Below are 13467 nucleotides of genomic sequence, written 5' to 3' on the forward strand. Positions count from 1 at the left end.
AAAATTGCAAACACACCATGTCTTTTGCCATTTTTTGACTTATTATGAAAAAACCCTCGAAATCAGAGGGCCCATTTTCATGGAATCTTATATGTATGTGTAGGTAATTAAATTCTTAACAAAGTTACCTTAAAGAGTTGGATTTAATGGACCAGAAGTCAACTTTTTTTGCAAAAAACTAATAAATTCCGGTTTAAAAATGATGACACCGTGACAGATTTCAGATTTCTTCAGTCGTCGCCCTGGTGGCGGCCTGTTAGGAGCGATACCCACGCCATTTTATTTTTTATCAAATATTTCACAAAAACTGATTAAATCAACAAATTATGACTACAAGTATTATTATACATATGCATTTGCTATGGAAAGTTAATTTTCTAATCATTTTAGATGCAGAAAAGCCGAAAATTCTTAGAAAACATTTCGCCTTTTCGATTTGTTTACATTTTTTACTATAGAGTTACAGATGCATAGATAAAGGTAAACATTGCACATAATGACACTTATTAGATTCTCCGAATAAGAACTATACGGTCAATGCAGTATGCCAAAGCGCGAGCCTGTTTATATTCTGAGGGGTAATTTATTTTATTTTAACGGTTGTGCATGGTAGGTAAGCTACACAATATACAGGGTGTTGAAAAGTAAGTTCATAATTTGTTTTATTTGAAACCAAAAACCGTAGTTAATTAAAAATATATATATTTTAAGATGTGGTAGTCTGTACACTACAGGTTGTTAAAAATAAGTATTTTTAAAAATTGAAGATCTAAAATTTACATAATTTTTTTAATCTATTTAACAAGCTTTGCAAAAAAGCGGTTAAGTGCGACTGTATCTCGCCATGAAAAAAATGAAATGTTTACTGTAGCTATGAATTTTATGCGTTACAAGTGGAATAAAATACCGCATAATATTATGTACAACTATGTAAGAGCCTAGTTTAAAAAAAAAAACTCATAAGAAAATATTAAATACACAGGTTTTTTAACCCCTGAAGGAAATAGAGGGGTGTTATAAGTTTAAAGTAAGGGCTGAATTTTTTTTTTAAATTAGGGTGATAGGTAATGTATATTTTTAATGATTTTTTCAAATAGATAAATGTTATACCATTTTTAAATTGCCATAAAATTACCTATAGTTATAGTTATAGAAAAGGGCAGGGCTACCAGTGCCCATTCGCCACTGCAACCTAAAAGATCTATAAATTATGACTCCCCATGCCGAGTCTCACTCTACAGGCCCAGGTCTTTTATAAACCTGATATTACCTATACAGGATGTTGCAAAAAGGGTATACTGTGCCGAAAGGGTTTGACTCAGGGGTTATTCTGAACAACTTTTGTTCTCCAAGTTTTGGAAATTCTCGAAAAATAAATTCGGTCTCTATAGTAAAAAGTCACGTGATCGAATAAGTTTCTATGTAAAAGGTTTTGTTACGTGAATTTTCAAAATTGTAGAAGAAAAGTGGATCAGAATGGCACCTAAATCCACTTTTGGCTAAGCTTTATACCCTTTTTTCAATACCTTGTATAAAATATCGTCAGCGTCACCTTAGATCGTAATCATCGTAACTCCTCGTGACCAAATTTTAGAGGAGACAAAAATACTGTTTTATTTGTAGTTCTAGTTGGCATACTACCCACCTAAAGTTTTTTTTAACTAGCCTAAAAATGATTTGTTTAGACAGTCTATCTTCCTGTTCAACCGCAGCCTGAGTGCCAGTGACTCAATGACTGAAAGGAGGCCATTAGTGCTCCTAAATAAATAAAGCAGGCCTGTAGATTATCTTTCAGTGTACCGACACATCTGATTGCTGTAAGAGCCTGATAAGCTCTTCGAACGAGTCATACCTCTGTGGTGGTACGGTTTCGACCTTTCGGACAGTCAGTTTGGCATCCGAAATGCGGATTCGAATAGTGGGTACAATACTTTGCGTTCGTTCACTGTCGGAGCAGGATAAGAACCACGGGCGAGTTGTTGCGCTGGCTGTTTGCTTAAAAATAGTAACCGCGTTCAACTCTATCCCCTAGAGGGCGAACCTTTAGGGCGGCTCTTGTATACCATCACTTGTCTTCTTATCTGCAGAAAATTGACAGAGGTCATACGTGTCTAACAAGTACATTAAGGATGCGAAAAGAGAGGGTTTGTTTTCACTGAAGAAGTTCAGTTGCGGAGTTCCACAGCGGTAGGTCTTGGACCCCTCTGCTGTGGAACTTGGCATACAACGCGGTCCTGCAAATCAAGCTCGCAAACGGCGTTAGCACAGTGCATTTTTCTAATGTCACACAGGTCGTGAGGTAGGCTGAGAGCCTCCTTCGGGGATGACATCCCAATGATTCATTACGAAAAAATTGCTGCAGCTGTGCTCGCCATGCAGTGCATGGGCTACTTCCGAATCTGGGGGGCTGTTGCAAAGGAGTCCGTTGCCTCTATACGGTACGGGTTCCGTGCGATCTATGATCCTTCCGGGAGCACCTGTCTTGTCAAGTCGAAGAGAATGGCTCGTATTCGACGCAACCTGCAGTACTGGTGGGATTGGTTGGAGGACAGGACAGCAGGAAGCTGCAGCAGCCGTCATGCTGTGATTCGACGCATAGATGCAAAAAAAAGTTGAAAGTAACTTCATGTTAATAAAATATTAGATCTTAATTTAACAACATAACATTGCAAAAAAAAAATAACATTGTTGAGTATGTTATTGTAATTTACTAAAGTAGTAATAAAAACAAAGGCTTATTGCATAGTTTTCGTTCACGTTCGCCTACATCGCACGTTGTATATGAGAATAAAGGGTATAATTACTAAGTTTTCTTGTTTAAAAATCACGGTTTGGGGTTTAGAGGAAAACAAATGGTAAAATGCGGAATACAGTTTTTTTTTTCGAATAAAGAGGAAAACATGTGAATTCAAAAAACGTTTCTATTGACACCAAAGAGTACTTTTCGCCGAGAAAAGTGGAGTTACAATGTTTGCGATCTAAAGTGATGATAGAACTAGAACTTATTTTTTCAGTTCACCTGCTGCTGCTGTTGAGTGAAATCGTAATTAGGTAAATGACTCCTTGACATGAAAATAACTTTTTTTTTATAATCGTTATAACAAAACCGTTTTTTTTAATACAGCAATATTTGTAGGTGTACTTACAGTGAGCAAAAGAGCGCAGCAAGGTGTAAATTTTTTGGTTTTTAAGAAACAAAAATATTATTTCTATCATATCCCAAATACACATAAGTACTTAAAAAAAAATACACACTCTCGCCTTGTACTAATGTACTCCCTTGCGGGGGTATTACATGTTATTATTTTTCTGGTGACCTCCCCATATCCCTTTGCCAGCTACGTAACCTTTTGTGACACCCTGTATATGCAGAGTTCTGCAAACTACTGTTCTGCTTTTGAAACACCAAAAAAAAACAGGTCGTCTAACTAAAAGGTCACGTGACCAAAAAAAAATTATATGAAGAAGCGTTTTTTTCATGAATATAAAAAATTACGTAGGATAAAAGTTTTTCAGAGTGACGCCTGAGTAACGCCTGAGTAACGCCCTTTCGGCTAACTATACTTTTTTTATTACACGGGGGCAGAGTTTAATACAACACCCTGAACTATTAAACTCTGATAATATTTTCGCGATTTTTTTACATTCTGATTTCATTTCCTGGCTTAGAAATAACATCAATAACATGCTGCACACGTAGGTTTCGGCATAGTATTAAACCCTTTTTGCAACAACCTGTATAAATATCGGCACGGGTACGACTTTATATATATATAATTAATTATTAAATATTAAAAATACTTTCAAATAAAAATAAATATTTTCGTATCACAAAACAATATTACTTACTTAGTATATTTTTAACAAAGTGGCATGTCTTCACTTTTATGTTTTCGAGTACTATGTTAAAATTTCATGTCATTGTCCGTAGAACGCCCCGCATACCTCAACCCCCCCTCACTAGATTTGACAGATTCTGATTTTCTTCCAGCTTTAGTGACAGCCTTAATCTTGCTGTCCGATAGGAGGCACATGGCGTTCGGTCATTCGGCGGTTTTCTAGACCGAATATAGTCACAAATTAAATCTGTAAATATTTAGGCTAGAATTTTATCATCAGTCATTTCGTTGCCAGTTACGAATTCACCCCATTCCAGATTCCTCGAAGAAGTGACCGCCGCCGCGAACCAATACGACGCCATCATGGCCGACACCTCCCTCACCCCCGAGGAGCAATCAACCCGTGCGGCGGAACTGACCGTGTCCGGGGCCACGTTCTCCGAGCTGGCGCTGAGCATGACCCATGCGGGCTGCGGCGCCGACGACGCCGAGCGCGCGCAGCCGCTGTGCGCCGGAGGGGACGCCATCGAGGTGAGATATAATTAACCTCTAGAGACCAAGAGATCTCAATTCTCATACCTTGACATAATGTGAAGACCCACGACAGGGTTAAGACAACGTTAAGTTTGCAGCGGCCAATTTAGGGCTCAGGGTCTGAGAAGGTTAAAAGAAAGAAAAATTGACCCTAAAGCATAGGTTGTCCTAGCTGGAAGCTGTTATAGATCTAAACACAACAAATAATTCGTTGCAGGACACTGGTCTCTTTCAAGGCTGTCTAGAGAAAATCTATGTCAAGACGCAGAAGCGTTACTAACCGCTGCGATTCGATCGTCTATGTATATAGTATCTAGATGGCAACATTACCAACCCGTTTTCAGCATTTTACTTGAATATACCCAAGATTTTTACGTACCTTTCTAAACACCCTGCTCCTTCCAGGTGGGCCCAGAAAACGCTCGCGAGTACGCCACGCTAAGCTCACGCTGGATCCTTCGCGACGGCATCGCTCGACAGATGGACGCGTTCACTCGCGGGTTCGCCTCGGTCTTCCCGCCTCGGAGGCTCCGGGCCTTCTCACATGCCGAGCTGAGGCTGTTGTTGTGCGGCGAGCACGGGCCCGAGTGGACACGGGAGCATTTGTTGCAGTATACTGAGCCGAAGCTGGGCTATACTAAGGATAGGTGAGTGGTTTTGTTTAATGGCTCTGGATTAATTATTAAAGCCAATTTTTTTTTAACTAAGGACAGGCCCAACCGCTCAACAAAATGGCACCCCCAGCTGGCCCTAAAATCTTATATATCTGTCATAATTTGCTTGAATTGGGGCCAGCGCGCGGGTGACATTATCTCTAGGCGAAATGTCCTGACGGGCGCATTCTTCCTTCTGAAATCATTGATTAAAGCATATTATTCTTACATAAATACAGTGCCTCTAGATAGCGGTGACTTTGGTAAATTATCTATACAGAAAATGTAGGAATTTTACAGATTAAATAAAAAAACAACACACACTACAACCACACCGGTGTTTGAGTGTGGTTGGGTCATTCTAATACTAAACTAGTCGAATCTTTTCAAAGCTGATTAATCTCCAGTACCGCAATGTTTAGATTAGATGGCCGGATACTACGGCATAATATGTAATCAAATCATCCTATAGACAACTATTTAAACTGACCCCCTTCTCCCGCAGCCCCGGCTTCCTCCGCCTGGTGCAGGTGCTGGTGGAGATGTCTCGGCGCGAGCGCAAGGCCTTCCTGCAGTTCGCGACCGGCTGCTCGTCGCTGCCGCCGGGCGGGCTGGCCAACCTGCACCCCCGCCTCACGGTGGTGCGCAAGGTAAGAATAATATACAGGGTGATTGGTAAGTCGATGTTTTCCTTTAAATGGGTTGTAGTCGAAGGCATTTCCAGTCTCATTCAGATGCAGTCATTTCAGTCTGCGTCGCGCGCTCTCAGCGAACGGATTGTCGAACCTACTATGCGCATAGGCATCAGCGAAGACAATAATTTAATATCGAAAGTGCTTATTTTCGTCACAGTTTTCAATAATGACAAAGTGTAATATATGCAAACTGTTTCTATCTACCTCTAAAGAAGATGTGATCAAGAGCAAAGGTCGATGTGAATCTTATTTTCATAAAAAGTGCATACGCAACTTAAAATCGTTCTTAGAGTGTGAACAGTGCGAGGATTGCCAAAATAAGAAGAAATCCAAGGATTTGCAGTCGCCCAAGCTTATCATGGATCCTGCTAAGTCACCGAGTGACTCGGTACTAATAGAAATTAATAAAAAACTAGATATACTGTTTAACATGAAGAAAACCATGGATGAACTGGTGGAGTCTGTAGAATTCTATGCAGAACAGTATCAAGGTCTTATGGAATTTAAAGATAAAGCCGAAAAAAAGATGACTGCACTGGAAAATAAAAATAACTACCTCGAAAAGTGTAACAGCGCCCTGGAAGAGCGGGTTATGGCCTTAGAATGCAAAGAAAAAGAAAACAATATAGAAATTATCGGTCTGGAGAAGAAAGATCTGGAGAAAGTAGAGGAAACGGCCAAAATTTTAGCCCAAAAACTTAATCTAAAACCCGAAAAAATTGTACAAGCAAGGAGGGTAGGATTTGAAAAGTCAGGTATGCAGCAAAAACCGCGCCCGGTCGTTATAACGCTCGCTTCTAAGGCCGATCGTGATGAATGGCTATCGAAACGCAGAAACCGAATTACAAATGCCGACGTATTTAATAACCAAAATAAAAATGCAATCTACATAAATGAGGATCTTACCAAACCAATGCGACACCTGCTATGGATCACAAAAATGGAACTGAAACCGGCCTATAAATATATATGGATTAATAATGGAAGAATCCTGGTAAAAAAGGATGAAGATATTAAAAAGACTCATATTATTAGGTCGGAAGGAGATATTAAGGCGTTGAAGTCTTCCGGTCTAAGCGCATCCTAACTACCTACGCGCTCATAAATCACAGATTAAATGGAACGGCCTTGCATTCAATGACTTACTATCATCAATACTTACAGATATAGATTATCATAAATATACAGATTCAAACATATTTAGCCAAGACTTAAACAATACACAAAATAACCTTATAATAATTCATTTAAATATAAGATCGATGCGTAAACATTTTAATGAGTTCTTAGTACTTATTCATGGATGCCAAAAGAAAATCGGGCTCATCATACTTACTGAAATAAATATAAAACAAGAGGAAGTATCAATATATACAATAGATGGTTATGACATGCACTGGAATACCAGGGAAACAAGTAAAGGCGGAGGAATACTGATATACACTAAAAAAGAAATTAATTTCTCAAGTATCAACATCACAGGAAATTCAGGTGAATACATACATGGTCAAATTGGTATGGAAAACCAAAGAGACATACATATAATAACTGCCTATAGACCACCTAAAACCAATAAATTATGTTTTATCAATGAGATACACCAGTTACTGAAAACAATACCTACAAACTGTGATGCCATTGTTATAGGGGACACGAATATTGACTTAATCGGAAATACAAACAGAGCTATGGAACATTACAAGAACACCCTGTACCAGCACGGACTACAATGCACGATAACAGACGTAACGCGGGAGGAGATTGTTAAAGGACGAGTCGTCAGATCCTGCATCGACCACCTGTGGGTGCGCAGCCAGCGGCCCGTGGCGGAGTCGCTTCTGCTCACCTGCAAAGTATCGGATCATTACCTCATAGGACTGCGAATCGAGGTCACTGACCCTACGGACGGCCAAACAAGTGATAAAAATAAAAATAGTGAAAAATATATAGTGAGCAATAAATTAGTGCGCGAAAAATTGAATTCAGTGCAATGGAGTGAGTTCAGTGAGTGCCAAAACCCGGCCATATTATACGAAAAATTATGTTGTGTGTTCAGCGATATCTATGCGAGTTCCCAGTTGGTATGTAAAAATAACAGTATACGTGTATCGCAGAAATGGATTGATAAAAATTTACAAAAAATGATGGACTATAGGGATAATCTCTTCAGAAAGTGGAAATCAAATCCAAACAATGTTAACAATAGGCTAGATTACACAAGGTTCAGGAATAAAGTAAATAAATGCATAAATAAAGCTAAAAATATATATAGACAGACTGTTATAAGAAATTGCCAGAACGACTGTAGAAAGATATGGGTAAATATTAATAACTGGCTAGGTAGAACTAAAACAAACTTGGACAGTGTGATTGAAAAATATTTAGGTAAGACAGAAAGAATGGAGCATATTTGTACAAACTTTTCTAAAACCTTTACTGAGGAGATACATAATATAAAACATAAATGCAATAAAAAATTTCTAAAAAGGTCAGATTATGTAAATGAGGCATTAGTCAGTATGAATTTTAAAAAAGTTAGTGCTTGCGAAATTGAAAAAATTATTGATCAGTTAAAATGTGAAACGTCACCTGGCTCTGACGAAATAAGAGTACAAGATATAAAATACATTAAAAAAGAAATTAGTCCTATTATCGCCAATTTTATTAATATGTCTGTGTCCTCGGGGCAATACCCAGATGATCTAAAGTTATCCTTGATAAGGCCGATTTATAAACAAGGCTGCCACCTAGATTACACTAATTATAGACCGATTGCAATACTCTCAGTTATTAATAAAATAACTGAAAAAGTAATTGTGAGACAAATATGTAACTTCCTAGAGAAACATTCAATAATATCAAATTCGAAACACGGCTTTAGACGCGGTCGAAGTACTGCAACTGCATTAACGCAATTCACAGATTATATTAATAATAACCTTAACGATAGAAAACAACTTGTAGCCGTCTTTATTGATTTTAAAAAGGCATTTGACACACTGGACCATGACCAGCTCATCCAGGCTATGAACGAATGTGGTATACGGGGTCCTTTAAATGTGTGGCTCAAATCATACCTACATAATAGAAAACTAAGAACCGTTATCAGTGGTAAGAAGGGAGATAAGGCTGACATTGTATATGGTGTACCTACCGGGTCAGTGTATGGCCCGGTGGGGTACATCATGCATGTTAACAGTATGTGTAATGTTATTAAACACGGAAGAATGTATATGTACGCAGATGACACATGTTTACTATATGCACATAAAGATCTACAACGTTTACAGTCACTTATACAAGCAGATATTGATAATATCATCAAATGGGCCCATGACAACGGCATTATCATAAATTTAACTAAAACCAAATGCGTGCATATACGTTCTCCCTATAATAAACTTAAAGATGAGTCAATAAAAATTGTTGGTCATAATTATGATTGTATGCATAGTGGGGGGCGGACCTGTAGGGTAACGTAACGTACCTAGGGACATTTTCGACTACCCCAACTTTGAATGAAGCTATCGCAGGGTACAACTAAGATATTAATGTGAAATTTTCTTTATTCGGTAGGATATATAATCTATTATCACTAGTATTTGTGCTAAAGCTTTAGTGTGGCCAGATTTTATTAAATTAAGATAAAAGTAAAAATGCTTGATTTGACCCAAGGTACGTTACACGTTTGTACCTTGGGACACTGTTTCCTATAGCTTTGTACTATGGAAAATGCAAACTTCTAAATAACGCCTTATATCTCTATTCTTATTGATTTACTGCATCTCTCTTCTGTCTAGTTTCAGTCTGGCACTAATAAGAACAGAGATATAAGGCGTTATTTAGATGTTTGCATTTTCCATAGTACAAAGCCATAGGAAACAGTGTCCCAAGGTACAAATTTAATCGTGTCCCAAGGTACAAAAAAGCAGTATTTAACCAAAATTTAAATATCTTTATTTTTAATTAATAGGAATCTTTCAGATAATTGCCATGTCATAAAATGAAATAACTGAAAAGTTATACGTGACATCCATGTCTTTATTTTGAGCATGCCTCAATGAGATAAAGCAACACAAAAAACTATACAAAAGCTACTTTTGACTCCAAAAAACTTCATATTGTCTTCACCACACACTCGATGCTGGTATGATCACGAGACTCACTAGTTTTGCCAAGCGAGTAAAATACTATGCCTAGGGTAGAATTTTAATGTGTTTATTTAGCCGGTTTTTAAAATACAATCAATGTCCCGAGGTACAAGCGTCCCAAGGTACGTTACGTTACCCTAACTGTTGTTTGGTTGAATTTGTAGAACAATACAAGTACCTAGGTCTAATTATAGATCGAGATATGTCGTGGAAGTCTCATGTAAACGCAGTGTGTGGTAGACTGAGGTCAGCTCTTGGCAAATTTTACCACTTAAATAGAGTTGTGACCAGAGCCACCCTGTATACAGTCTACTACGCACTTGTGGATGCTATAATCGACTACGGTCTCAGCTGCTATGGGTGTACGTTCCCCTCATACTTGGACAAAATAAAAACACTGCAAATCAGAATTTTAAAAACACTTGTCGATAAAAATACTAAACACAATTGTAAGAGTAATTATGAGCAGTTGTTTGGAATTTGTAAGATTTTGCCTATTCACGAAAAAGTTAAAATGTTAATTGCATTAGAGAACTACAACAATGATAGTCATAAAAAACACATTGATCATAAAATAACCACACGTAAGATCTCCGATAAGAAATTTATTGTGCCAAACAAAAATAACTACTATGGCGAACGCACTAGAATGGTACTAGTACCTTCTATTTATAATGATTTGCCTGTAAGTCTCCGATGTATGAACAATGTAACAAAAAAAACCTTTAAAAAGCATGTTAATAATCACCTGTTGAAAATGTTCATGTCTAAAATGTAATAAACCTTAATAATAATTATGATGTCCTGTGCAAAATAAGTAATATGACTGTTCGTAGGCTAAAACGTACTATCTACCTATTGCATATTGTTTTGAGAGCTTACTGCCAACAAACTACTAAGTAGTTTGGCAGGGTCTATGAAATGTAAAAATGTGTATATGTTTTTTTAATGAATAAATAATAATAATAGTCGATTGAACCCCATAATGCATTATCCGAAAGTCAATCATTTCTGAGTTATTTAAGTTTTAAGTTTTTTTAGGAATTTTGCCAAAATGTATATTTAAAAGCAAAATATTTCAAAAACTAAGGATTTATTAAATACTTTTTTGATTGTTTTGCATTGGTTGCACCTTAGTCAACCAATCATAATCATTAAATGCGCAATATTTAACTTAATTTAGACACAGTGCTTCAAAATAGTTGAAACGTTAAGAAAATGTTAAGAAAGGTGAAAACAAAAAAGCTAAATTAAAAAAGAATTTTATCTGACAATTTTTCAGGCACTACAGCTTAAAAACATAATCAATTTATAAGCTTTAAAATGACATATTCCAATCTAAAATCGATTAAGGTATGACCAAGATATAGCCAAAACAACCGCATAGGCGGGCAAATCTCAGTAGGGAAACAACCAAGATTTTGTTCCAATTTTAAGATAAAAAGTATTGTAACTGGACTTATCTGAACCGTTTACTAATTATTGTGTTCCAATAGTGCGGTTCCTCAAATGCACAGATCTAGGACAAGGTTGTTTCACCGAAATAATGCTTGTCCGATATCACGGTTAGCCAATCGTAATTTTCAATTATGATTGGTAAAACAAAATAAACAGAGATGGAGAAGCGTTGTGTCTACCCTTTGCCCCACTGGGGGTCATAGGACTCCAAGAATAAGAAGAAAAAGATGTAGAGACATCTGACACACGGGCATCCGACCCCAAGCAAGGCCTGTAACATAGACAGCTGGACAGCTGAAATATCTACACAGATACATACTAATACCCAAGACCCTAGTACAAATATCTGTGTACAAACAAATGTCTAATCCGGCCGGGGATCGAAGCCGGAACCTTCGGCATAGCGGTCAGGGTCACAAACCACTACACCATATGGTCGTCAAGTGATCGTCAGGTGAGTTGTACACACACACACACTTTTTCCTTCGTCCAGAAAACGGACAGATTCTAATAAAAACCTCACAAAGAATCTCACCTCTAGAACTTATAACACCCATCTGTTTTTGTCAAGAAACAAATTGATTCCCAAAAAAATCACAAATAAATCCACGTATAAAGATAATCTATTTTATATCAAAATCGTAATTAAAGTGTTACAAAGGCTTCAATCTAATAAATAAACTCTAGTCAACAAAGCCACTTTAACATAACGTGAATTTCAAATACGCGACCAGTAAACAAGAGGTCCCAGTGCGTACCTTCCCACAGATATAAACATAAATTGACACCATTAGGGGTGTGGGGCGCGGCGGGCATATTTATTGGACTCCTCTAGTGTCTCCGGTATTGAGGGCCGAGTTTCAATGGCGGCTATCAGTGTTATGTTATCGCGAGATACTTGATCCAGACGTAAGCATCTGTACAGACTGGGTTCCGCTCATCTCGCATAATCTCTGCTAAGTCTTGGAACCTTGAGAGTTGTGGCGAATTCGTTGCTAAGATCGGCCAAAAATTTTGTAAACACTGCAATGCCTTCTTCAGAGTTCTCATTATTATGGTCGTCGGAAGCTATAAGTACCTATGAACAGAGTGCGCGCGGCGACTCGACGGCGCGGGCGGCGCGGCGGCGGCGCGATGTTTTTGATCGATATCGATGTTATAAAACAGATTAATTAGATAAGGTAGGTACTAAGTTAGATTGGTTCAAAATATTACAATAACCCACTGATGGACACTGACAGCACTTGACGTCCTCAACACTTTTTGAAAAAATTCACATCGTCGAAGGCAGTCCCCGCTCTTTTTCTAACTATTTCAACAACGGTCAATGCAGTTCCTGTTTTACCTAGAGTATGTATAAAGGCCATCTTGTTGTGCTTTATTTGGCAGCATTTCAAAATTATATGTACACCCAGAGTACTTACCTTTTTTTCACACAACAATAAGTTTTCATACAGAAAAAATTGTGCACTCACACGCACACAACAACGGTCACCGACGTCGTGTTTTCTTAACTGCGCCTAAGCAGTGTGCCGGCATGTGCGCCACGCCAGCAAACCATCATTCAACTCCCATACAAATTTTAGTGCTTTTTTATGAGTTTCACCGTTAATCTAGTGAGTGTCCATCAATGTGATAATATTCAAAGTATTTATTTATACTTGACATGCCTGCATTACAATATTTGGCGGTCCGAGGTTCAACCTTTCGCGGTCCGCAAACGGACCGCGGTCCGCCTGTTGCTGACCGTTGGTCTATACCTATGTATAATCTTGTTTCTCCTAATGTTACCTTAATAAATAATATATTAAGTATGTAGTAAATGTACAAATTGTGGTATTTTTCTCCTACATCCCGAAAATCACGATATTGTATGATCAAAAAATCGAAAGTTAAAAACCAATATAATTATTACAAACCCCATGAGATCGAAACCTAAAAATAGGTGCGACGACGAGCAAAGCGAGGAGGAGCGTGTTAGGTGCACATGTTCATCAAAACCAAAGCGGAGCGCAGCGAAGCGGAGCGGAGCGTTTTCCAAACAGCGGAAACAATACAAGGCACCAGTTTGCGCTATGTAGGGAGACGCTCCGTCAAAGTTAAAGCCAAACAAATATTATTACTTTGTATAAACCTA

At 38.0% G+C, this 13467-nt stretch overlaps 1 protein-coding gene across 1 annotated transcript in view; it reads left to right on the forward strand.

Moving 5' to 3' along the window:
• The window catches only part of LOC105390270 (E3 ubiquitin-protein ligase HECTD1), a 29121-nt gene that overhangs the window by 5143 nt on the left and 10511 nt on the right, over nt 1-13467 (forward strand). The window contains exons 7-9 of the mRNA XM_048624490.1: nt 4157-4370; nt 4779-5020; nt 5532-5676. Coding sequence (XP_048480447.1) covers nt 4157-4370; nt 4779-5020; nt 5532-5676 — 601 coding nt within the window. The remainder of the gene's footprint in view (nt 1-4156; nt 4371-4778; nt 5021-5531; nt 5677-13467) is intronic.

Source organism: Plutella xylostella, chromosome 12 (assembly GCF_932276165.1).
Source record: "Plutella xylostella chromosome 12, ilPluXylo3.1, whole genome shotgun sequence".
Lineage (NCBI taxonomy): Eukaryota > Metazoa > Arthropoda > Insecta > Lepidoptera > Plutellidae > Plutella > Plutella xylostella.